Source organism: Centruroides sculpturatus, unplaced genomic scaffold (assembly GCF_000671375.1).
Source record: "Centruroides sculpturatus isolate CEXI.00-Female unplaced genomic scaffold, Cexi_2.0 scaffold1003, whole genome shotgun sequence".
Taxonomy (NCBI): Eukaryota; Metazoa; Arthropoda; class Arachnida; order Scorpiones; family Buthidae; genus Centruroides; species Centruroides sculpturatus.
The window spans coordinates 41,873-68,919 of NW_019385333.1; the positions used below are offsets into that span (position 1 = coordinate 41,873).

General features: G+C 28.3%; 1 protein-coding gene across 8 annotated transcripts in view; it reads right to left on the reverse strand.

The window, feature by feature from the left end:
* Positions 1-2,218: 2,218 nt before the first annotated feature.
* The window catches only part of LOC111637763 (PRKCA-binding protein-like), a 32,037-nt gene continuing 7,208 nt past the window's right edge, over positions 2,219-27,047 (reverse strand). For all 8 annotated transcript variants that reach the window (XM_023383333.1, XM_023383326.1, XM_023383332.1 and 5 more), the window contains 9 exons: positions 24,448-24,688; positions 16,835-16,901; positions 16,032-16,121; positions 14,642-14,758; positions 10,120-10,253; positions 9,955-10,047; positions 9,771-9,871; positions 7,736-7,830; positions 2,219-2,584 (listed from right to left, as the gene is read on the reverse strand). In XM_023383333.1, coding sequence (XP_023239101.1) covers positions 2,340-2,584; positions 7,736-7,830; positions 9,771-9,871; positions 9,955-10,047; positions 10,120-10,253; positions 14,642-14,758; positions 16,032-16,121; positions 16,835-16,901; positions 24,448-24,688 — 1,183 coding nt within the window. In that variant the 3' untranslated portion in view covers positions 2,219-2,339. The remainder of the gene's footprint in view (positions 2,585-7,735; positions 7,831-9,770; positions 9,872-9,954; positions 10,048-10,119; positions 10,254-14,641; positions 14,759-16,031; positions 16,122-16,834; positions 16,902-24,447; positions 24,689-27,047) is intronic.

Below are 27,047 nucleotides of genomic sequence, written 5' to 3' on the forward strand. Positions count from 1 at the left end.
AATATATAAAATCTTTAGTCTTGTTTAACGCGTGTAAATATTGTGAAGTATATAATAAAATGGGTAAAAGTACATATCTGTGAGCTCACAATTACACTTATTTCGATTTCTTTGAAATGACTCGAAAATTGCACGCTATGTGCAACAACTGATATGCAGTTCTAGCAATAATTGTATCAAGACTGAAACGATCCAGTCTAACCTTTAATTCGCCGAATTTATCCAGAATCCCTCCTGTCGTTGCGATAATATAATGCCCCATGGATCTGTTTGTTAATACGTATAAACGAATTTGATTAACGAACAACTTAAAATTTTGACTTATCAGCTTATTCAATTCACTTAAAAGTGAATGGAATACACTAACCAATTGAAATGAAAATGAAACTGTAAATTTATTTTAATTATTATCGCGAAACATTCAAATATTCAATAAATTTAAGTAATTCAAAGCATTTCTTTGAATCAAAATTTTAAATTCTAAATTAATTAAAAGAGAAGTTTAGTAATTGAAGTGTAATTATTTACTACTGTTGTAATATAATGTAGGATTCGTTATGACTTCATCTGTCCTATAACCAGGAATAAATACAAAATAAAGATCAGCTCGTATTAAAACTATTCGTCCCAATACCGATGTATTTGTTTTCCACCTAAAATAGAAAATGTTAAAATTTAAAAATTAGAAAATATGTAAATATATTTCTAAATTGCGATTTCAGATGCTGTAATAATGGCCATTTTTAGATTCTTCGAATATTTTTTAAATTGTCGAAATATTATTTTGACAAACATTTGTTATCCATACGAAGCTTGTTGCTTCTTCTCATTAGAGTATTTTAATAAATAGAAAACTTAATGGCCGATGAAATGTCGATGTCCATCCATAAATATTCGTATAGAAGGGAGGCCACTTCCGCGATGATGCTAAAGCAACAATAAAATGATTTCTCGTGACTTGTTGTCTAAACAGTAACACAATTGCTATCAGTTGCTGTAATCGCGGTGCTTCCATACATTGATGCATATCAAAAAGAATGTTTTGATATGCATCAATGTTTCGTCCAAATCTATGATTTCTAAGATACTGATGCATTTTTCTTCTCGCACGTTGGAAACGGTCATTATATACCACACTAGCGTATTATAGGATCTTTTTGCGCAACCTCTGTCTTTTGTATCGTGGACAAGTTATTACGTTTCATCAATTTTTCTAGCCACCCATTCTTATCTGTAAACACCACGTTTTCTTTATCGCTTTCGTCTAACTGTAAAGATCTTTCTTACTTTGTCCATCATCTCTAGCTGCTCACAGATCCAATTCAGAAACCTTTTCTTTTAATTCTTCGCTGATCTTGTGCTTCCTCCAGCCAGATTCTTTGCTTCACTCTTATTCCTCATAGCCTTAAAAGGCGGTCATTTGTTCCTCTGCTTGCGAATTCGCTTTCGAATTTCCATGGTGCTTCTCTGGAGTGTTCTTTTACGTATGCAACTGCGTTCAGTTTGAAAGCAACGCTATAAGGCTCGTCGGTTGCAGAGTTCGAAATAGAAAATACAAAAAGATGCGCTCGCTCACGAATTATTTACCGCATACCTCAGTTGCGCCGCAAGTCGTGGGAAAAACATTTTTCAAGGTTACCACAGGACAATTACCACAGTACGAACAGAAATCTCATAAACTTTGCAAGCTCAGCATAAGAATTTAACGATAGCCGGCGTCCATTTAGCAATTTAAACTAAATAGTCGGTGTTTATAGGAGATCCAACCTGGAGGATTTACACGTAAAAGCAGTAACTAGCTAGTCATTTCTGCATTAATTTTAATTGACTTATTTTTCAAATTATATTTTGATGAACATTCAAATAATTTGGAAATTATACGGACGGTTTCTGGTTTATAGTTATAATTCAAAATATTGTAAAACTCGAATGTATCTAAAGTTGAAATCAAACACATCCTAAACTCATGCTTATAAAATGATTTCTGAATATTCCCATTTTTCTATTTAATAAAATATCTATCTTTAAACGTATGCTAAAAAGAAGATTGAAAAAGTTAAATAATAATTTCTTAACAAAGGAAAACTTTTTATTCAAAGAAATTTTACATATTTCAAAATAAGTTTTTATTTCATTAAAATTCAAAGTAAAAACAACTATTGTTTATTTCATTTAATAGTAAAATGTTATATATAAATATAAGGAAACGTGACTAGAATAATTTGGAAATTAACAATAGGAATGACTAGTTTTCTTTAAATTAGTTTTTAAATTTATCACAAAAAATATAATACTGAAGTAACAAACATTTTAAACAAATTGATTCCCAGAATAATATTTTAATCCCCAAGTAAATTCGGTTCATTTTCTTTCACTTCTTCGGCTGTCAAAAGCTCGTCGTCATCATCCTCGTCTTCTAAATCGTGATAAGCACTATTTGCCGGATCGGAATAATGGAATGTGCTTTTGGATAGATCCACTTCAATTGGAAAAATATTAGTCGCTTTCATTACAGTATGGCATTCTGTATGATATTGTGCAAGAGCTGATACAAGCCTTTGTAATTGAAATACTATATCCTGAACTGAAAATTAAATGGATTAATTTCAATAATTAACTGACAATGTTGGTGCAAATAATATGTAATAAAAACTTCGCTATTCAATATTAATAAAGATTGCAAAATAATGAAAATGTATAAAATTCTAAAGTCTCTGTAAATACAAAAATTTGAGTGGTTTAAAAATATAACAAACTTATAAGCTGTAATTATTGAAAAATTCGAAATCCAATTATTAAAGTTTTCATGCAACCAAATATCATATAACAAAGTTTTTAGTATACTTGATTACTCAATATATAAAATTTTATTTATATTATTTAACTAAACTAATGCAATCAAAGTTCATAATTTATTAGTAATAAAATAAACTTGACAATATAGAAACAGAATAGTGATGAGTTTTGATACTAATTTTTTCTTTTTTTACAGAAATGTGTTTTGCATGTTTGAAAATGTTACCTACCAGATTTGGTTGTATTTAGCCTGTTAAATATCTCTCTATACAGCATTGAATAGGAGTACTTTAATTATAATCATCCAATATATTAAATATAGTAATATATTTTCAAGCAAATTATTCATATGTATTTAGTTGATCTACAATTACATGTTTCACATGATTAGCACTATATATCATTACAAATGAGCATATATTATTGCTTACTGAACATTTTTTGAGGATCTGTAAATAAAATGAACTCTTCTCAGCTAATTTAGCAATGTTAGATAAAATAGTCATGTGGTAAGATATGCATCCATAAATCTATTATAAATTATAGTAGTCTGATTTCAATTGAATCCAATCCCCATATGTCATAATTACTTATGATCTTACACAAATCAGTATCATTCTTTGTTTCTCTATAATGCTGCTAAACACACTGTGGTTTAAGTCTAGCTATGAGTGATAATGCAAATATAAATACAGGATGTCTATAATTAAAGTAGACCACTTTAGACCACTCTGGAGACAAAACATTTAGATAGGTCAATAAAATTTTGTAGGCACATTTTTCAATATAAGAAAACTATAGACAGAGTTTCAAAAATAGTTACAATTTTTGCTACTAAGTATCAGTGAAGTTTCCTTCTTAAACTCTGTCTCCTCAAGTGATTTGTTGCATTAAACACGACTCAAAATTGTTCTGGTATAGCTTCGGTGGATGCACACCTACACACTCAAGATAGTCAGTATGTACACTTTATTTACAAAATATATATAGACTATACAAATTGGAAAACACAGTAAACACAGGATACACAAAGCGTGGTGCCTCATGTTCCAGTTTGGACTTTGGGAAATTAAGTCCGTGAGGATCTCAGTCAATTGATGGATTGGCTCTACGTGCACAGTTCATCCGGTCTCAGCACTTACTCATCCGAGATATTTGGCAGAGGAGTATGCTCTCTCTCTCTAACTTCAGTGGGCTTTCCAAGCATCTAAGACTTCCATGCTACCAGTCCCGAACCCTTTCTCCACTTCTATCCTACTCACTTTCCAATTTAAGGACTTTTAGGATGGGAACTTCTGACCAATTACAGATCTTCCTTGTCCCCCTTTGTCTGCTTGGATCAGATGAGGATGAAGCTTACTTTCATGTCCACCTATCTCCGATGTGGGTGGTCACCCACTTGTTTACTGGCAAGTAATCGGACCACCCTTGAATCCAATTAGTGAGGTCAGTACCTCCTTTGTTCCCTTTCCATTTACAAGCCAATACTTTACAGTATCTAAATGGTGCTACTGTCATAGCAGCAACAAAAACTGTTCAACATGCTTTCTGTCATTCTTAGTCACATATTACAATCAAATTACCACATTAGCAATAGCCAAATGTAACACATCAAGAGTGTGAGATCTTGCAATGGTTGTCATGGTCTAATATCAAATGTAAATAGCCAAAATTCCTCCAGGGAGAGTATTGGCTGGTTGAATAGCACAATCAAATTTAGCATGTGAGTGTTTTATGGCACTCAGGGAAGTTCAGTTGCTTGAAAAACTGCTTATTTGAGAGAGGCTCTTATATAATTCTCCTGGATTCTCCTTGGATTTCACAAGCCAAGTTTAGAGATAAGAGTCTTTATCAAGTCAAGGAGGCCTGATGTTCCATGTTGGGGATAATAGAATGTCAAAAATTTGCAAGTCAAGAAACAGTTGATCCTGTTGACTGGGAGCACACTTACTTATCTATGGTTTGTGGATCAATGAGAAAGTTGCCTACAATAGACAAAGCAATATGGCAGTGATCCAACCATCTGTAGTAGTAATAGGATGAATAGAGTTTGGCATATTATGAGCTCAGAGAGAGAACAGTGATTCATAACTGATTAAGAAGTCTGATAAAGAGGGATCAAGCGAGTCCCTTTAAAAGTCCTTGGCCTTGAGATAAGGGCTTTTAAATGGATCTGGTCCCTCGACCAATCATCCCAATTAATTTTGGCTCCCACCCTCACTTCTCAATTGGTCTCTTACTTGTTTCCAAGAGTAATTCAGGACCAACTTGGACTGTGGGAAAGGTTAAAACTGATATTTGATTTGATACCAAATTCCAATCCCAATCAGAAATGTTTGCTGATTGTAGGACTTTCACACTTTAAATCAGGATTGTGTATTCACTCTCAAAAGCAAGTATTCTGAAGTATATATCACTTGAAATTCCAACAGTGAATATTTGAAACAAAATATTTTATGACCTCTGGGTTTAATTTCTAATTTCCAGTTTTTCTTGGGAAGCAAATTTCCAAGACTTCAGACCAGACTTGGGAGCTCACAGGAATAATGAGATTTGCTTTTCTTTCTATTTGCCTCTTTATTTCTGACAATATGCAACTTCACTTGTAAAACCCCCACTTTTGAAATAGCTCCATAACCAGAAGTAACAAGGTGTGAGATTGGACAAAAAATGAACAGACCAATGCATTTGAAAAGACTAACTGATCATTTTTCATTGCTATATGTGTTATATAGTATGTCTCTCACAACGGCTGCAGTATGGGGGTCTTGAACCATCTTGTATACGTTTGATGTCACTAAAACATCCTCTCTGCTGTAGTTTAGAGAAGACAAAAGTTTGCAGCATGTCTTTATAGCACTACTGTTATGTGATGTTGCTGCAATAGTGGCACCATTACAGTTCTCCAGCAGCTAAAATTTTAACTACTTTTGAAACTCTGTCAATAGTTTTCCTGTATCAAGATAAACATGCCTATTAAAATTTTATTGATCTAGCTCTGAGTTCTATCTACAGAGTGGTCTAAAGTAATATATTTTAATTATAGACACTATGTATAACTTTCATGTGTTTCTACTTCATAATAACAATGTAATATATAACTAACAACATCTAGAAAATATTTAACTGAAAGTACTAAATTTGTAACTGACAGTGTATGTAAAGATTGCATATTCAAATTTTTTCACATTCCTTTTGAAAATTTTTAAAAATTCAAATAATCAGTTTAAATTGTTTAATACTATCAATAAATAGTAATATATCTATAATTATAGAAAATTCATTTGATCATTAATTTATTAATCCAAATCAGCACTATTATATGAGTGATTTATTTTGAAAGACTTGATAAGTCCATTTTTCCTTGTTTCAAGATATTTAAATTTCAATAGATTTAAAAATATTGGTAAGCACTAATAGATAACTTTTATGTATTTTGTGATGTTAGATAATGTAAATTTATTACTCAGTAGTGTTTATTCATGTTAGTTGAAGAAACTGAACATTTTGTTATATTCAAATGGACTTGTCTCACTTTCAAAATTAATGAATTACCATAAATGTTAGTTAAACAGCTAATATTTCAGTTCAGTCAGCCTTATTTTTTAATAACCATCATATCTATTCATTTGATGAAAAATAAAATGTTAAAATTATTTATTTTTATATTATATAATTATCTATTATTAAAAAATTAAAAATTTGAAGCTGAGTAGTCTTCCTTTTCATTACATCCAATTACCAGGAACAAAAGGCAGAGGCATAGCCTCTAATAAAAGCATGTATCCATGAAGACTGTTTTTAATCCTGGTAATAAAACATGACAGAAAGGAGGATGACTTAATTTCTTCTAATTTTTAATTGTTTAAAAAAATATATCATCAGCCATTTTAATTGAAATTATCTATTTATTACTTTATATTTTCAGTTTTATCTAGGATTTAGCATTTTTAAATATTAATGATAAATAGAAGGTATACATGATAATAAATCTATCATGCCCTTATATTTTTTGATGTGTGTAAATGTCCTAGTTTTTTTTATACAAAGAAGATAATTTTAAAATATATACTTGATCACTCTCATTGTGGTGATAAATCGAGAATTTTAAATGACTTTTACACTTCTATATGTATACTACTTGAATTGAATGAGAAAAACCCAAATATTACACAATTTTTAGGTTTTCATAGTGTTGCTAGTATTGCTAAATTTTACTGAAGCTAAATTATACAGTAGAATATTTGGCTCTAGCATAATAATTTTGATCCAAGATGAACTTGCACCATTTTCACAATGAACATGTTTGCAATATCGGTAATCATCAGAACTTCTATTGTCAAAACATTAACGATTCTGAATTATTTTGAGTATAGACTGTTTACAGACAAAAAGACCATATTAAATTCTATCTACTGTTATCATAATCTTCATTTTTTCAAAAATGAGCTTGCCCCACTTTCAAAATAAATGGATCAAATAAATTAAAATTATTATTTCCAATTAATTCATATGCAGTTTGTTCTCATCATCGATATCTACTCTAGTTCAAAAATATTTAAATTTTACTTAGGAGGGATTATAATATACTCTAAAGTCAATAATTATTATTCCTAAAAATGTTACTTAGATATTAAAACTAAAGGTCTACAACCACTATAAAGTTCAGATAATAGTGACAATACATTTCAAAACTTTGTTAACTGATAACATATTTCACTGTTATTTAGTATATAGACTGATTAGAACAAACATTAACTAATTTCAAAATTAAATGATCTTCAGCTTTAGTAAAATAAAATATTAATTCAGTTTTAGCGAAGCATGAACAAATTATCATGAAAAATTGTAAAACAAGGATTACAATATTTTTAAAATTTAGCAATATGCAGAATAATAATTGTTAGAATTTATTTTAAATATTTATACAATGTCTTACCATGTTTTTGATCTAAAAGTTCTAATTTAATTAAAACATCAGAGCGAAGTTTAGCAAATCTGCTTCGGGCATCTTGTCGACATCGTAAAATTAATCTACAAATATATTAAAATATTAATAGTATATTTAATTTTAATGAAAACTTTTTAAAATAATAATAGCTTTCATTTTTAATATTTTTTATATTTTAATGATTTTGTATCTTCATTTTTTGCCACCAAAAACAGAATATCAATAATATTTTATTTAAATATTTATTCATTTAATAAAAAATAAACTTTTTAAAGAACTTTTACTCAAATATATCATATTATTTAAATTTAAATCTTATTTTTTTAAAGAGATTTTTAAAATATAAAGAGACTTTTCAGAAGTTTGACAAGTTAATTTACAAAACTTCAGAGTTTTGAAAAAAATAATGTTAATGATAAATTCAGTTTTAAACTTTTTAATTTGTTTTGTAAACAAATTTAATGCAAAAAATTTTTGCATTATAAAAAATTTAAAAATAGTTTTTAAACTAAATTTCTGTAATGATCATTCTGTTTCAATAAATTAAATAATATTTGACAAATTTGACATTTAAAAATCTTAAAATTTTCATTTTAAAATAATTTGAAAGCATTCAAATTATTCAATATCACCACCAGAGATACAAATATTAATTCTAAACATCACTTATTTTTTAAACATTTAAAAAAAAAAAACTATTAAACAAACCTAACATTCAAACTTACCATTCTCCACTACAATTCTAAGGAACTCAAATTATATAATCACTATTAAATTCAATGTTTGAATGTTTTACTAAAAATCAATTATGCAAAGATTAACAAATAAATATTCACACATACTTAAGAAAATAAAAATTATAAAATCTAGCAGCATATTTGTGTTCAGAATAAATTATTAAAAACATTTTTTTTCTCACAGACAAAATTATCATTTCCTGAAACAAAATAAAAAGCTAGGTATTCATTTTTTCAATTAATGATGGTAAATAGCTTCAAATTATTTTAAAAATTTTCTGAATTCTATCTTCAAATACTAGACTCTCTATCAAAGCAGTTGATTGTTTAAATACAATTTTTCAAACCTTACATTAAGAAAATATACATGTAAATAGTAAACGTAAATGAAACTATTCTGTTTTAAAAGAAAATGCATATGTTTAATAGTATAAAGGATGTCCAACAGAACTTGAGTTATATTTAAAAATGTTTTCTATCATATAATAAAAATTAAGCAATGATTTATTAATACTTGAAATTATAATCTGCAAAAGAAAAACTTAAACATATTTTGCTATAAAATACATTATAACATACATTATAAAAAATTATCTATTAAACCACATTCAATGTTTCAAATCATTAAAATGATGTAAACTATCGTTTCAAGATTATTCAAAGTAATTTTTTTTTTGTTAGAAGAAAAAATTTTAATATCTTTAAACAAAAAAGTTTTTAATATTTTATATAAGAAATATTTTTATGATAATAATTAAAAATATATGATTTCAAAGTAAAAATTTAAAGCATTTATTTTGATATTGCTGAAATAGACAATTAGCTCAAAGGCTAATTCTTTCTCCATGAAAGTAATTAATTTTTAAATTATTTTTATTCAAATTTTCAGATGAAAAGGAAAAAAAACTGATTTTCTTTTAATTATTATTTAGTATAATACAATTTATTTTTTTATTTTCATAATATACAGCATTCTTCTGTAATATAAATTCTTTATTTTTTGCTAAAATATTTTATTTAGAAATATAATAATGATAATATGCAATTATTATTTAACAGATATAATTTAAACTTTTAAAGAAAAACTATTTTAAATTGTTAATTATAAATATGCTTTAAACTGTTTTTTTTTTATTTTATGTTTAAAATTATTTTTTAAAATATCACTGTTATCACTAGCAAATATAAAAATTCTACTTTCACATTAAAAAAATGTTTTAATCAAATTTAATTAATATTTTATTAATAATTTTCTTGATTAAATTAAAATAATTATAATGTAATACCTATACTCATAATTGCCAGTTTCTACCCGATATAATGGTTCTTGTAATGCTTGATATGTATACTCTTCATCATCCATTTCCTTAACTTTAAGGCAATAAGACTAAAAAAAATATATATTTAATTATTTCTATTTTCCATAAATCTAACAATAAATAATAATGAAAATATAAACAAACTACTAACCAAATATTCAAATTTAGCATCTGCATATTTTTTAATGGTGAGTTTTGTATCAGGAACTGCTTTGGTAATGTAAGTTGCCAAATCAGTTAGCATCTAAATAGTGAAATTAAAATTAACTCACTCAGGAAAAAGATTCCTTTACTATAACTTTTAATATTGTCTTACTGGTCGAACAGTTCTTAACATTTTAATTCCATGTTTTTCCATATTTCTATGCGCTTTAGCAAATTTGCTAAATGCTTCGCTTGCTGATGGTTGAGGTTCTCTAACACCTATTTCAGCAAATACTTCACCAAAAGCTAAAAAAAATTAAACAAGAAAACACATAAATAATTCAATTTTAAACCAGAAAATCTAATAATTAATTCAAATTAAATCACATTAAAATTTATTGATATAAAATTAAGAAATTTCATTTATAGATATGGACAGTGAAAGAAAGCTATTTTTCAGATGAGCCAAAACATAATTTGTGAAATGGAGCAGACTCAGTAAGTACCACTAACTTTTTCCTACAAATAGTCCAGTATTGTTATTTTACTGCATTTTTGTAATACTGTTATCTGCTTAGATAAAATATTTTATTAGTTCTAGCAGTATATTACAAGGAAAGGTTTACATGGCCTCAAATGGCCTGGAAACATTCCAGGACATTTGAGTCCAGAGCAACCCCCTGCTTTAATGTGAGAATTTGCTTTATTAATGTTTTCTTTAAGGTGGGTTGACTGTACTATGAGATACATACACATACCTATATATGTTTCATTGACTTTCTTAAAAAAAAAAAAGGTACAATGACTTATATCTACAATATATCTATATATATCTACAATATATGTAGTACAATGTATCTACAATATATCTATAGTGGTGTTTAACAAAACTCCATCACTTTCATTTTTAATCTTATTCACATTTTTTAAACTATTTTATTGTTGAAAATTATTATTATTGTATATTAAAAGTTACTTACAAAAGTTTCTTATAAAAGAAGTGAATACAACTACATGCTAAAACATGGACAAAATAAGACTTAAACCCTATTGAAAATTGCTACAACTAAATGGGAACAACTGTTACAGACAAGAAGCAACACACATTGCCAATTTCAGTAAGCATTCATCTTTTAGCATAATTTGTCATTAGATTACATCAGATGTCTTATTTTGTCCATGCTTCAGCATGTAGTTGTATTCACTTCTTTTATAAGAAACTTTTGTAAGTAATTTTTAATATACAATAATAATAATTTTCAATAATAAAATAGTTTAAAAAATGTGAATAAGATTAAAAATGAAAGTGATGCAGTTTTATTAAACACCACTATAGATATATTGTAGATACATTGTACTACATATATTGTAGATATATATAGATATATTGTAGATATAAGTCATTGTACCTTTTTTTTTTTTAAGAAAGTCAATGAAACATATATAGGTATGTGTATGTATCTCATAGTACAGTCAACCCACCTTAAAGAAAACATTAATAAAGCAAATTCTCACATTAAAGCAGGGGGTTGCTCTGGACTCAAATGTCCTGGAATGTTTCCAGGCCATTTGAGGCCATGTAAACCTTTCCTTGTAATATACTGCTAGAACTAATAAAATATTTTATCTAAGCAGATAACAGTATTACAAAAATGCAGTAAAATAACAATACTGGACTATTTGTAGGAAAAAGTTAGTGGTACTTACTGAGTCTGCTCCATTTCACAAATTATGTTTTGGCTCATCTGAAAAATAGCTTTCTTTCACTGTCCATATCTATAAATGAAATTTCTTAATTTTATATCAATAAATTTTAATGTGATTTAATTTGAATTAATTATTAGATTTTCTGGTTTAAAATTGAATTATTTATGTGTTTTCTTGTTTAATTTTTTTTAGCTTTTGGTGAAGTATTTGCTGAAATAGGTGTTAGAGAACCTCAACCATCAGCAAGCGAAGCATTTAGCAAATTTGCTAAAGCGCATAGAAATATGGAAAAACATGGAATTAAAATGTTAAGAACTGTTCGACCAGTAAGACAATATTAAAAGTTATAGTAAAGGAATCTTTTTCCTGAGTGAGTTAATTTTAATTTCACTATTTAGATGCTAACTGATTTGGCAACTTACATTACCAAAGCAGTTCCTGATACAAAACTCACCATTAAAAAATATGCAGATGCTAAATTTGAATATTTGGTTAGTAGTTTGTTTATATTTTCATTATTATTTATTGTTAGATTTATGGAAAATAGAAATAATTAAATATATATTTTTTTTAGTCTTATTNATTTTCAATAATAAAATAGTTTAAAAAATGTGAATAAGATTAAAAATGAAAGTGATGCAGTTTTATTAAACACCACTATAGATATATTGTAGCTACATTGTACTACATATATTGTAGATATGAGGGTAGTCCCAGAAGTACCCGACCTAACAAAGAAGACATAAAATTTGGGAAAACATATCTTTATTTTTCAACATAGTCTCCTTTTAGGTCAATACACTTTTCCCAGCAATGCTCAATAGCTTTGATCCCCTGTTTATAGTGAGAACTGTCAAGCTTCTCAAAATAGTCATCAACCGCAGACTCTACCTTTTCATTGTTGGCAAATCTTTACCACCAAGCCATTTTTTCAAGTTTGGAAAGAGAAAATAATCCGAGAGGGCTAAATCTGGCGAATTGGGTGAGTAAGGAAGCAATTTGAACCTTAACTCACTGATCTTGTCCACCGCAATAACGAATGTGTGAACTGGTGCATTGTCTTGATAAAACAACACTACTTTTTGCCAAATGTAGCCATTTTTTCTTGATTTCATCATTCAAGCACTGCAATAAGTTCACATAATACTCGCTGTTGATTGTTTTCCTTTTTGAAGATAATCAATGAAAATTATCACATGCGCATCCCAAAAAACTGATGCCATGACCTTGCCAGCAGATGGAACTGTTTTCGCCTGCTTTGGAGCTGATTCTCCCCCTTCAGTCCATTGTTTTAACTGTTCTTTCGTCTCAGGTGTGAAGTGATGGACCCATGTTTCATCCATGGTTATGAATCAATGCAAAAACTCAGGTTTGTTGCTGCGAAACATTGCCAAACACTGGATTGAAACATCCTCATGACACTGTTTTTGTCCCATTGTGAGCAAACGTAGCACCCATCTTGCAAACAGCTTTTCATGTCCAAATTTTCAGTCAAAATGCAATGTACAGCACTTTTTGAAATGCCTACCATGTCTGCTAGCTCTTGCACTTTGAGTTGTCAGTCATCCAATACCAGTTTGTGGATTTTTTTCACCATTTCTGGCATGGTCACCTCACTTGGTTGACCACTGCAATGTTTGTCTTGGCAGCTCGTACAGCCTTGTCTATACTCTGCCAGCCAATATTTTATTGTTGTAAACGAGGGAGCAGACTCCCCCAGAGTAGAATCTAGCTCAGCTTTAATATTGGTTGGACTGAAATCTTTCAAATGAAAGTATTGTATCACATAATAATGATCAATTTTTTCCATGTTTACAAATTCACTGAGATTTTTCACTATTGATGGCCGTTTTTTTTGATTTCATCACTGCATTGTTTAGTATTTGATGAAATCAAATACTAAACAATGTAGCATCTTCAAACTTCAAACTTAAGCTTTATAAGGTTGATACTTTCGAACACAGTCATTTTCTTTCAAACAAGTACCACTACTATATGTCAAGTCGGGTACTTCTGGGACGACCCTTGTATATATAGATATATTGTAGATATAAGTCATTGTACCTTTTCTTTTAAGAAAGTCAATGAAACATATATAGGTTTATGTATGTATCTCATAGTACAGTCAACTCACCTTAAAGAAAACATCAATAAAGCAAATTCTCACATTAAAGCAGGGGGTTGCTCTGGAAAATTTAAAAATATCCCCACCATTTCACCAGTTTTAAATTTTTTTTGCCACTTCAAATTATTTACTGCCAACAGTTTTACTTTCTAATTAATGCAGCTGCTGGTGGGTGGCCTTATCAGTTTGGCATCTGGAAATCAAATCATTTAAGCTGTCACTTACAAGGGAGAGGACCAGACAGTTAGGTCTCCGATTTAAACAAAACTTGGTGACCATGTAGCTTTAAACAAAACAGTTCCTTGATCAAATATTAGGATCCACTTCTCAAGCATTTCCTAAAATTTGGTCTCTAAAAATTGAGGTTTCACTTATAAGTCTGAAAATTTCATGTGTCTGAGCGGCGATAGCTGAGTGGATAAGATGCTAGGCAGTGGAGCTACCCAATGGAAGTTTGAATCTTTGGAATTTTAGTTCAGTTTTGTTTAATTTTAAAAATTATTTAGAATTTGTTTTTGTTGTTAATTCAAAATACAATATATTATATTTTAAAGATTTTGATCATGTGTTAAGCCTTAACTTCATAAATTATACAACCTTGACCTTGACCCTGAAAAACATTAATATGAATTTTCAATAAAGTAAATTTACTGCTTCCCTAGTAATTCGTATTAATGCTAGTTGACTGTACATTGTGTGAATAAAGAACACAACAGATAAACTATTGTGTAAAATAATAACACTTAATATATCTCATTATAAATAATTATTTTCATAACTAATATATTAAAAAATAAAACTTAATGTACATTTAAAAAACAATCTACACACAATAAAACTTAATTAAAAGTATTTACTTCACCTCTATAAACTTCACACATATCATAAAACTTCTTTAACATTTGTTTAGTATGGGTTGCAAGTCCTTTGTATAAATGTTCATTTCTTTCTAATTCTTCTAATTTCTTAACTAAGTTATCTAAAAAAATAATTTAAAGTATTTGTTAATATTTTAAAACTAATTAAAACTTAGAAGAAATTCTTGATACTGTATAGGAAAAAACATAACATTCTATTTAAGATATTTCTTAAATAATTTTAAGCAATTAACATACTTAACATGCTTATATAAAAAACTTTCATTCAGTTTTATCTAATAATAAACATTATACAGAGATGACTTATTTGAGGCATAACCTCAAATAAGTTTATTTGAGACATAATCTGTTAAGATAATCTGTTATTTGAGGCTATGCCTCAAATAACAGATTATCTTTGTAAATAAAGATTTCTGTTTTTTTAGTTTGTCAATAGTGACTGGGAAACAACAGACAAAGCTTTTTGTATTTTTCAAAATATTTTTTTTATTATGTGAATTTCAGTTGGCCATTTTTTAACAAACAATATTTTATTTTCATTGAATAAAAGCTTAACATTCTGCAAATATCCATGATTAAATGATGAAAGAAAGCCTATCAGTATTAATAAAAAATAAAGTTTCATAATCATTTTAAAAACAAAAACATTTGATTCCTAGTGGTAACTACATAGTTTCTGAATCTTTACTGATAATATGAAATTTTTATTATAGTTATCATCTCAGATAGCAAATTAATACATTTTTCTGTAGGTCAGTATCTGCATTATGATTTAAAAACTATTCTGATTATTCTAAAATTTACATATAATTAAACATTTAGCCCTAAATTAATTTATATAAACAACCAAGCCCAGATTACAACTATAATAAAATGAACTTCAGTTATACAGTCTAGCTAATTACTATATTTTCACTCCCACCTACTGGTATGAAAGTTTAACTGGCTGAAGCCATGAAGGTCATGGATATAAAGTCACCTTACTCATAGTGGCAAGTGTTTGTTTATCTCTCTCATGGAAGCAAAAATCAGATGGAAATCTGGGTAATATAATTTGATAAATCACCTGCATGGTAAGCAGCATTACATGTTTGGGTCCTAATCCAAATTGATCTTTTTTTCCAAAATAGTTTAATAAATACACCAATTTTAAATTAAAAAAATAATTTAAGTTTAATTTAAGTTGATTGCCAAAAATAATGAAAATTTTGAAAATATGTTACATGAAATTTATCATAATTCACTTCAGAAATCAATGGGAGAGTCAAATACCAAAGTTTGACTTTCCTACATATCAGCAAGAAAACCACGTTGTAACAAAAATCTAAGCCCTAATTCTACAGTAACATTAAATATAAACATGCATATTCTTACCATTACACAAAATTGCTCTGCTTAAACCAAGAGCATCTGCAGTAGTAGAACTCATATTTTCAACAATGCGATGCTTAACAGTTTTCAAAACTTAAGAGAGAAAATTATTATTATAATGAGAAATCAAAATGTGTGTTAAGAAATTATATAAAATAATTTTGTCATTAATTCTAGAATTATTCATTATAGTATATTTAAAGACATAATTATATTGGATATACAGTATAATATATAAAAACTTTAGGTTATTTTTTTCTTATTTTAAGTTTGTAAAAAACTTTAAAATTAAAGCAAGTGTTGTGGCAAACTTCAAAAAGATATTGATTTTTTTCTTATTGTATCAGATTCAATAACTTTAAATCTCATTTTGGACAAATTTATTTATTTAAAAACAAAAATATTTTAAAACTAAGCAAATAAATTAATGCAAAAATAGTATCTCATATATGTGTAAAAAAAAGTAAATGCACATAGTTATAAAATAAAAACTAATTTCATCTCTTTTAGGAAACAAATTTAATTATGTATTATGAACAATAACAAATTTTCAATGTAAGTTTATGTTAATATTATATTCCTATTAATAACTTAAATATGCATCATTATGTTTTAAATCTAATATAAAATTGATTTATAAATGATAAAAACATTACATTTTTAAATTAGATAAATTTTGTTCAGTCAAAAAAGTATTTATGATTTAAACATTATAATTATAATGTTAAAACAGTTAACAAGAGATTCAAATATGGAATACAAATCTTTAAAGAAATCAATCAATTCTAAAAAATTTCAAATCTTACCAATATCCAATGATTTTCCTTGCTTTGGATCAGCATGTAATTTATTATAATTTATTGTCACTTGCTCCTGAAATTTAAAAAAGAAAATTTTATTGATAATGTTAAGCAGTTTTGAAATTTCAATTCTCATTTACATTTATACACTTATATCAATAATATTAATAAAAGTATTAACTGCTCCAACCTTCACTATCTTCAATAATCCAACCCAAGTGTTTTGCATCACTACATTTCTGTGTTCAATTTGTATAAAAACTTTTTGTATAAACAGTATTAGTTATACAGTATATACAGTGAAAACACAAACATTACACCAAGCTGTATCTTGCATCTGCTGCATAACTTAATTACTGAATGCAATTGCACTGGAGTATAGGTAATCAGTAATAAGTATTCATTAGTTTAAACACTGTCACTTTTCATCCTCCTTTACATGAAGTAATTGTAATTTGAGGATGAGAATTTTGTACACTATGCCATTAACTTTCATAGGACCTGCATGCAGATCCTCTCAGGCAGAGCCAGGACAAGAGTGAGGCCAACAAGGCACTTGTCTCACTTAAACAATGGGGGGTTTTTGTACATATGTTCTGTTGTTCCCACTGAGAAAAAGTGGACCCAATGTTTTGTCAACATTTCGTTATCCTTCCCCCCTATACCAACAGGGTTTGTACACGCAATTGTTCAAAGGCCTGTAGCTATGCTGCTGCTGTTTAGAGTTTCCATGTTTTACACTCCCTGGTTGTGGAGATCTTGTTGTACATGTCTCGTTCTGTTTGTTCCCTCCTCCAAAGCCAGGAGGTTGTTTTCTTGTTCCGTCAATCCCTCCTGTTGTTCTGTTTTTTTTTATTTTTATTTTTACATTTGTAATTGGAAGCCCGTAGCCAAGCGGCTGTGTTAGGCTTCTAAGTCTTACTCACCCCCAATTGGTGGTGTTTTGTAACACGAACTTTTTCAGTTTGTTATACACTTTCTTTTATTTTTGTTTTGTACATATGCAGTTGTAATTTTGGAGCCCATGGTCACTTGGCCATGCAGAAAGGGCCTCTACTGCCTCTGATATAGAGGTTGTTATTCTGAAATTATGTTGCTACACTCAGTAATCTAATTGTATTTTTGGTTTGTTTAATTAATGGCACTCGGTGGACATTCTGAGATCTTATGCTTCACACTTTCCTGTCATCCTTTCTTTTTCTTCAACCTTCTCACTTCTGCTATAACTCTTCATCCTTCTCTTCCAAGGCTATATAGACTTGTCAAGGCCTCCTAATCCTTTAGTAGTAGTACTGGTGGTAGTAGTTAAACAATGGGAAAAAGTACTAAATTGGTGAAAAATGACAATTAATAAATTGCAAAATAAAAAACAAGTGTATCAAGCGAGAGCATCTGATGCAAATTGTTAGTGCACTTAAAGTATTTGACAAACATTGCAGGATACATTTATCTTGCAATGTTCATCAAATACTTTAAGTGCACTAACAATTTCTGTCATAAGATTTCACTCGATACACTTGTTTCCTCATATGATTTCACCCTAGTAAACAATATGGTATGAATATGTCTAAACTCATGTACTCGCTTGGGCGCACTTGATTGTTAGTATCAAGTGAGAGTGCCCAAACGAGTACACAAGTTTGGGCAAGTTTATTGTACATTAAAGTTCATTATTTGTGCAGTGTGCTAGTATAACAGTAAGCAGAAGATATTATTTTAAATGTGTTAAACTTAAGGTAATATCTCTACTATATAAATTTGTAAAAATGTTTCATTGTATGTTACATTATATTACAACTGCAATATTATTTTCCATTTTTGTTTGTAATATAATCAAAAGTGAAAAAAATAAATATATAACTTTTTCTTTTTCAGATGAACTAATGGTGTCAAGAAAGCCCAGTGGTACTGAATATAGGAAAAGAAGAAAATTGAGAAATGAAACAAATCAATATAGTGTAATACAGTTGCAAACTTGGCTAGAAAAACAGAGTACTTCAAATACAAGCAGTTCTCTCAAGACAATACTGATTGAGGCTCAAGAAAAGATGATTGAATTTGAAGAAAACAGTACCCTTGAAGATCAAGAAAAAGGCAAATAAGTTGAAGAAGAAATTGAAATACAAGAAAGTTTGACAAAACAAGAAAAAGAAGTATTTAATTGTATTAATTTCAAAGATCCTCCTTTGTGGCCACCTACAGAGCCGGCCCTACCATAGGGCGAATGGAGCAGCCGCTCCAGGCGCTAAGTTTTAGGGGGCGCCTCAGCGGTAAAAAAATTAAAGGAAAAAATATTTTTTTTTCACTTTTCGATATTTTAATTGCAAGCGTGTGGCCAGTATGTGAATGACCTTATCTGTTGAGACGTGCGTAGGTTGAGTGCGTGGGCAAGGTTCCACCCCCGGGCACCATAATAGGATCTCGCGCCATCCTAAAACTTGCCTTGGGCCGGCACTGGCCACCTATTACACAAGTCTGCGATGAAAATATTTCCTGAAAACTAAGCATTGTTGCTGATGTATTTTTGGACGCTGATTTCAGAAAAAAATAACCAAAAAATTCCATTACATACAGTTTTTTCACAATATGAAATTTTCGGTTTTCAGTCTTTGTGTTTTTATGAATATATAATTAACATGTAATTTATTTTTGTTCACCTGCTAAAATTCATTAATATATATATATATCTTATTTATTTTTGTTATTTTATAATAAACAATTAATAAAATCAATACATGTTCGATACACATAAATAAATAAATTAATTAATTAATGAAATAGTGTAGACAATGAGGTGAAGTTCATTCATTCTGTCACTTCCACAAATTGTACAAAGTATGCTTGAAAATTTCAAAAAATTAGGATATTCCGTCAGCTTAAAAATTCATTTCCTGATGTGTCATCTGGACTATTTTCCTGAAAATCTTGGTGCTGTCAGCAAGGAACAAAACTTCTTACTTATTACTTTGTTTTACTTCCTAGAAATGTATTTACATGGTATATAAATCATTATTTTTCTAAATTTTCAAATGCAATTTTCAAAAAAACTGTTACGTGATGGACAAAAACAAATGGTATATTTGAAACTGGCATACCAAAAAACATAAAAGTCAATTGCTACTTTGTTAGGGAATCTACTTCAGAGTACGACAGAAGATTTTCAAAAGAATGATCTTTTTTTTAATTTTCCAATGGAGAGAGAGTCCATCATGACTGGCTCATTTTTTCAAAAATATCTGTCAATATTTTGTTTTCCATGTATCCTTTTTGGTAGAGGTAAAACGAATTCTGACATCTGCAATCAAAGCTGAGGATATAAAGATTGGGAAAATCTAAATCAAATTTCCAATCATGAAAATTCTGAATTTCATCATGATGCATATCTCCATTGGAAATTCTTTGGAAAAAAACTTAAACTGGTGATTTTATAGATGATTTGTTGCAATAAGCAATACAGACAGAAAAGGAAAGATGGTAAAATATTTTACATGTTGCTTTGGATGTAATTTTATTTTGTACAAAAAAAAAATTTCTCTCTTAGAGGTATGCAAAAATTTATTGGTAATTCAAATGTAGGAAATTTTCTAAAGTTGATTGAATTAATAAGCCAATATTATATGACCATCACAGAACATGTTGCTAATCATAAGAAGTGATCCGTTTCATACTTATCTAATATGATTCAAGACAAATTTCTTTTACTCTTACAAAACCATATTCAAACTGAAATTCTTTCTAGAATTAAACAATCGAAATACTTTTCCTCAGTCAAGACGAGTACAAAAACATTCTTGTTCAGTTAAAATACCCAAAGGGAAAGTAGCTGGGCATCACTCATTCAAAACATTTTGTTCTGGTTTATCTGTTTATTACATAGCAGATACAAGATACAACTTGGTGCAATGTTTGTATTTTCACCTTATATACATAAGATGAAAATATATATGTTACTGTGAATGACTGATATCTGGCGAATGTCAGCATTCACACAGTCGTTTCATGTATGTATGAAATATTTGCTAAATATCATTATTTCTCACACTGACAAATGTCGACATTCAGCATGCACTGAGGGAGAATGTTAAATAAAAATATTTTTATTACATTAAGACAAAAATGCAACATTTTAATATGTGAAAATTTACTATGTGAATAATATGTGAACTGTTGACGGAAAAAGAGCTATGACCTTGTCCTACCTTCGGCTATCCACAAAATATTTGGCAACAAACTGTCGCCTCTCTGTCAACCCGAGCCAGATCCAATAGGTGCGAGGCCCAATTGAATTTTTTTTGCAGGGCCCCTCAAACTTTAATAACAAAATTAATTAACAGTTAATTTACATATTGAAATATGTTATTATATTTTTAATAATAATATACCTAGATATTTATTTTTGTCACATGTATTATTTTTAAATATATAAATTTTGATGTGCTGCAGGGCCCCTTCAAGCAAGGGGCCTGATTGGCACAAATCGCTCCAATCGCCTAAAATCTGGCTCTGCTGTCAACATCGGCTTCTCGGGTGTCATTTCGACCTCCACCAAAGCTTATCTGTGCTTGTTGACACACACTGGTGATTGTTCGAATGTATAATAATATAACCAAATATTCGGACTTTCACCGATGTATTTTGTATGTGTCAACATTCACTGGAGAATATCGACATTCTCTAATTTCAGTCTTTCACAGTAACATATATACATACACACACACACTCATTCTGATAAAAATTAGCACACCAAAAAGGAGTTAGAGAAGGAGCACANCATTATAATTATATATCACTACTTTAACTATATTACTTTTATTTACAATTCTGCCATCATAGACTATTAATATATCATGTAGATACCAAATATATGCAACAATACTTTCTATCTCTAACAAGTACTAGTTGAAACAAAATAACAATATGAATTATTTAGATACAAAAAAATAATACAAAAACAAGGATTTGATAGTTTCAAAATATGAAAAAAATGTAATATTAAAAATATGTAAGTATTATTCTTATTATTTCTTGGATCTACAGAGCTCTTAACATGTAACTTTGAAAAAAAGTTGATAAAGACCAGAAAATCTTACAACCAAAATATTTGTCAAAATGTTGTGGTTTTGACAATTTTGATCTATTAGATTAAATACATCAATTATTGTCTTTAACATTTTTGGACTTCAATATAGTAATTAATTTTTAAAGAAACACAATAATTAAGAAATAAATAAATACAAACAAACACAACAAAACTTAATCTAACTGTAGCATACATACATCCTATCACCTTTTGGTGGTCATTTGTATTAATAAAGGGTATAAAGTGCCAACTAAATTCTGTCAAAATCTCCAATAGTCTGTTAAATAATCCAGTGGATCCTTTGACAACAATAGTTACAATGAACATTTAGTTCCAACACAAGAAAACTTAAAGAACAAATTAATAGAAGTATAGATAACTCTCACCAATATATATATATACTTTTACATTTTCATAAATGTAAAAGTATATATTGATGAGACTTTGTAGAAAATTAAAACAGTGAAAGAACAAACTTATGATATTCTCAACATAATTCAGCATTTTTTAGCACTAACTTATTTTAAATGGCTGTAATATTGATGATGATTACATAAAACTTTTAAATAAAGAGAAAGATGGTACAAAACAAAATCCAATGTGCATAGATTTTGCAGGCACCCAATTAAACATAAAAAATACATTAAAAATATTTTTTTGAATATTATAGTGGACAAGTAAGCTCTAATAAAAGGTTGACTTCATTAAGAAAAAGACAGTTTTGTTCCTGAGATGTGTAAAAGGACATAATGAATATGTTTATAGTTTTTACTATTTTTTAAATTTTTTTAGACTTCTATTTAAAAGTACCAAAACACCGGTTTATTAATATTTGCATTAAATAGTTGTAATTAAAATTAAAGATTTCATTAAAAAATTGTCTGTGTAACAAGTACCTATACTTATAAGTATTAAGTCCTTTGCATGCAATATTGTTAAAGTGTTAAGTGTCATGATGCAATGATACTTATGAAAAAAATTTTAAATTCTAGAATTATGCTATAAGATTTTAAGAAAGTTTTTCATCAAACAATTATAAATAATATGTTCTTGAACTTTTAATGGTTATTGGATACGAGGGCAGGCTGAAAAGTAATGCACACATGCTTGTAGAGCACAAACGAAATTATTTTCAGAAGCGTGCCAGGTGGCATATGGAAATAACATTCCCCACTATGTGCATGCACAGTTTGAGGTTGTTGCGTTCATTCAGTAAATTTTGAGAAGCAGAAATATGGAGACATGTTCTAGTGCTATGTCAACGCGAGTTAAACAGCGTGCTGTTATCAAATTTTTAACTGCTGAAAAAATTATGTTTAAAGGCTGTTTATGGTGATGATGCTGTTGATAGGTCTATTGTTAATTGATGGATAATAAAATTTCGTGGTTGTGAGCCTGGAAAAGCCATAATTGTTGATGAAACATGCAGCAGAAGTCCGATCACTGCCACAGACAATTACTGTTGCACCTTGTTGCAATGTTTAATTCTTCTCAGTACATACAGACTCTAAAACACCTCTGATGTTGAGTTTGTCATGTTAGAGGCAGCCTGATACCAATAATCTTGCAACATGACAACGCTCGTCCACACACCTTGAGCGCAACTGGAGAGGCTCTGTGAAACCTGAAGTTTGAACCGATTCCACACCCTCCTTATTCCCCCAATTTTGCACCTTGTGAATTTTATTTGTTTCATCTACTTAAGAGAGACCACAAGGGTAATCATTATACCTCAGATGATGAGGTGAAGGCAGCTGTCAAGTCCTGGATTCGAGAAAAGTTGAAAGAATTTTTCAGTGACAGAATGAAAAAACTTGTTACACATTGGGAGAAATGTATTAGTCATTATTAAGGATATGTTGAAAAATAAATATATGATTTTGAAGCTTGAGAATTGTACTTTAATGTACTTTTTGCCGGATCTTGCTATTTGTTTTTGTTCATGTTCTGCAAGCATGTGTGCATTACTTTTCAGCCTGCCCTGGTATAATTAATACATCTTAAAGTTAGACATTTTTTAGTTATTTAACATGTCCTCTTAAAATCAGAGTCAATAAAAACAGGATTTCCACTAGCTGTAGATGCATCCCAAAGTGATTACCACTTTTGGGACTCACCTACAGTTAATGGAAATTCTACTGTATGTATGAGATATGTGTGTCACTGATTATGAAAATGGTCTAAATCAAAAATGGGAAAATATTGAACTTATTTCACAAGCTTCTTGTAAAATTTTACAATTACATAAAAAAAACCTATTTTGCAAGAGTAAATATATTTGTGCTTTCTTTTTCATTATCAAAAAATATATTTTGGGTTTTGAATTTATAAAAATTAAAAATATAACTCCAAATAAAAAATGATTTAGGCCATTTTCATAATCACCAGTACATTTGTGAATAGTAGATAAAGTAGATAAAGCTGAAAAATATATTCAATAATGTTTATAAATTTTACAATTGAAAGGCTCAAGAAATACAAGTTTTTAAATATTTGTTTATCTTTTAATTGGCAATAGTTAAAAATTGATTAAAAATACCTTAACTGCTTGTATCATTTTTGCAACTTCAACTTTAGTTTTGCCTTTCACAGATGTTGAATTAACACCAACAATTTCATCTCCAGATTGAAGGGTACCATCTCTGGAAGCTGGTGTATTATCAAATACTTGAACAACATATAAACATGGGCAATAAGGTGCTCCACCACCAATACTAATACCTATCAAATTACTGTCATCTTTCTTAATTGTCACATTTCCTGAGGTAATAGTCATACCCCTAAAATATAAAACATTAAAAGTACAATTATGATAAAGTTAATATAATAAAATTAAGTTTTTCATTAAAAAATTTACAAAATTATTTTAAAAATTTTCAGTACCTGTTAATTATTTAATCATCATTTTGTTTTAAACATTTACTGAAAATTTGTAAAATATTCAAAAAAGTTCATTTGTTCCATCACATTTGAAAATACAGTAGAGCGTCAATTTTCCGAAAGTCAATCATCCGAAAGAATTCCAGTCGGCAAATTTAAATTTTCGCCAGTGCTGTGGCACTGTAATCTTCGGCTATGTCTTGGGCTACTCAAATATTTTACGTTTTTGATACTAAATTAACATCTGAAGTATAATTTTTTATTGTTTAACGATACAATAATCTTTGTTAGGCTTAACATCGACGAAAATTCAACGCGAAGCGACATGCAACTGAGAAAAATTTCAACATCGGATACGTTAAACTATTTTTTCGTACATAAATCGGTTATCCGAAATATCAGTTATACGAACAACCCCAGTCCCCAATTGATTCGGAAAATCGACGCTCTACTGTATTAACATTATGTTGAGTTTTTAACTATGTTTGAAGAGATTGAACTGAATTAAGCTCAAAAAACATTTAATATATTTAAATAAGAAGAAATTTTTAATCAATTAATGATTTTATACAAAAGTAAAGGTATGTGGTCAAAAATAAACAAAGTTCAATATTTAAAGCTAATAATAATTTTGTTCATTCTTTGAAGAGTTTATTTTTTGTTATATAATTCTTAAAACATATTTATTTGTGTATTTTTTTTCTATATATCAATTAAGTTTATAAGAAAATAAATACAGTCGCAAAGACCATATTGTCAACTGTATTACTTATAATTTTTAAAACATCTCTCTAATTTTAATTCCAAGTACTTAATATACTTGGATAAACTTTAATAACTAATTTAAAATTCAAGTTTTTAAATTCAAAAACTAACTGCTTCAGTAAATCACTCAATAAACTACATACAACCTTGTACAGCAGCAAAATTGTTAGCTTTTCCAAATTGTTTGATATCTGAATAACAAATCTGATGATAATTAAAAATGACCAAAAATGTTACTTTAATAAACATTTTAGCTGTTGTACAATAACAAATTTTATTATGTGATGATAATATTCTTACAATTACTACTAGAAAATTATCTTCTTATAATTATCAATTTCTTTAACAATTCAAATTATATTTTTTATAATTTCAAAAATATATTAGGAAATTTTCTTAGTTTGATTTTGGATTCAATACTTTTCCTTCTCATCTAGAATGATATATTATCATATGTAGGATCAGCAAGGTTTACAACTTGTTTACCTCTTTTTGATGGAATTTATTTCTGAGCAAATGTATGCTACTTACCAAAATATTCTAGGCATGTCACTCAATATAAAATAAATTCTCCAAATAATCAAAAAAATAGTACAAGTTTAAGTTCATAATAACAAAATTAAACTAGTATTGACAAGAAACAGCTTTTCCCAAGCTAAAAATTTTGCAATTTTTAATTAAATCAGTACTGATATAATTAAAAATTGCAACATTTCACCTTAGAAATTTTTACAATAATCAGTGTGCATTTACTAATGCAAAAATAATATATGTAAATTATTTATAAAATATGTGTACAGTAAAATGCAAATTATATGTATTATATTTATAGTATTAAACATTCTTTTATGTTGAAATATACTTCTATTTTAAATAAAGTTTTGGAAGTAACTGGTAAACAGTTGTATCATAAACTTTGAAATTAGAAAAGAAAGAAATGTTGATCTACAGCAAAGTATATTTTAATTTCATAAAAGAAAAATGCAAAAATAAATTTGTTACACAACTTTCTCTTTAAAATTAAATACAGTTTTAATAATAATTTTAAATAATTGGCTTTATAATACAGTTTCTAACTGGTGACATAAATAACAAATTTCTTTTTTAAAGTAAAATTGCAGATCAATATTTGATTCATAATTTATGTTTATTTTAAAAAACTTTCATTTAATATATAATATCAAGCACTTCATTTGATTTTATTTTTATTTTATATATTAATTAATTAAAATGTACAATTATTTAAAATTTTCATAGCTGCAATGTAAAAAAAGATGTCACTTTATTATTTCTAACAATCACAAGAAAATTAAATTTGCTTTGCTTAGTCATAACAAATTTAATAGATAACATACCAAAATTAATAATCAAAATCTAAATTTAACTTTATATAACTTTTAAGATAAATGAGACTTAATATCAACTAGTTTTATAAAAAATTACAAAAAGTATTGAAAAATAAACAAATATAAATTGCACTATTACAATTCATTA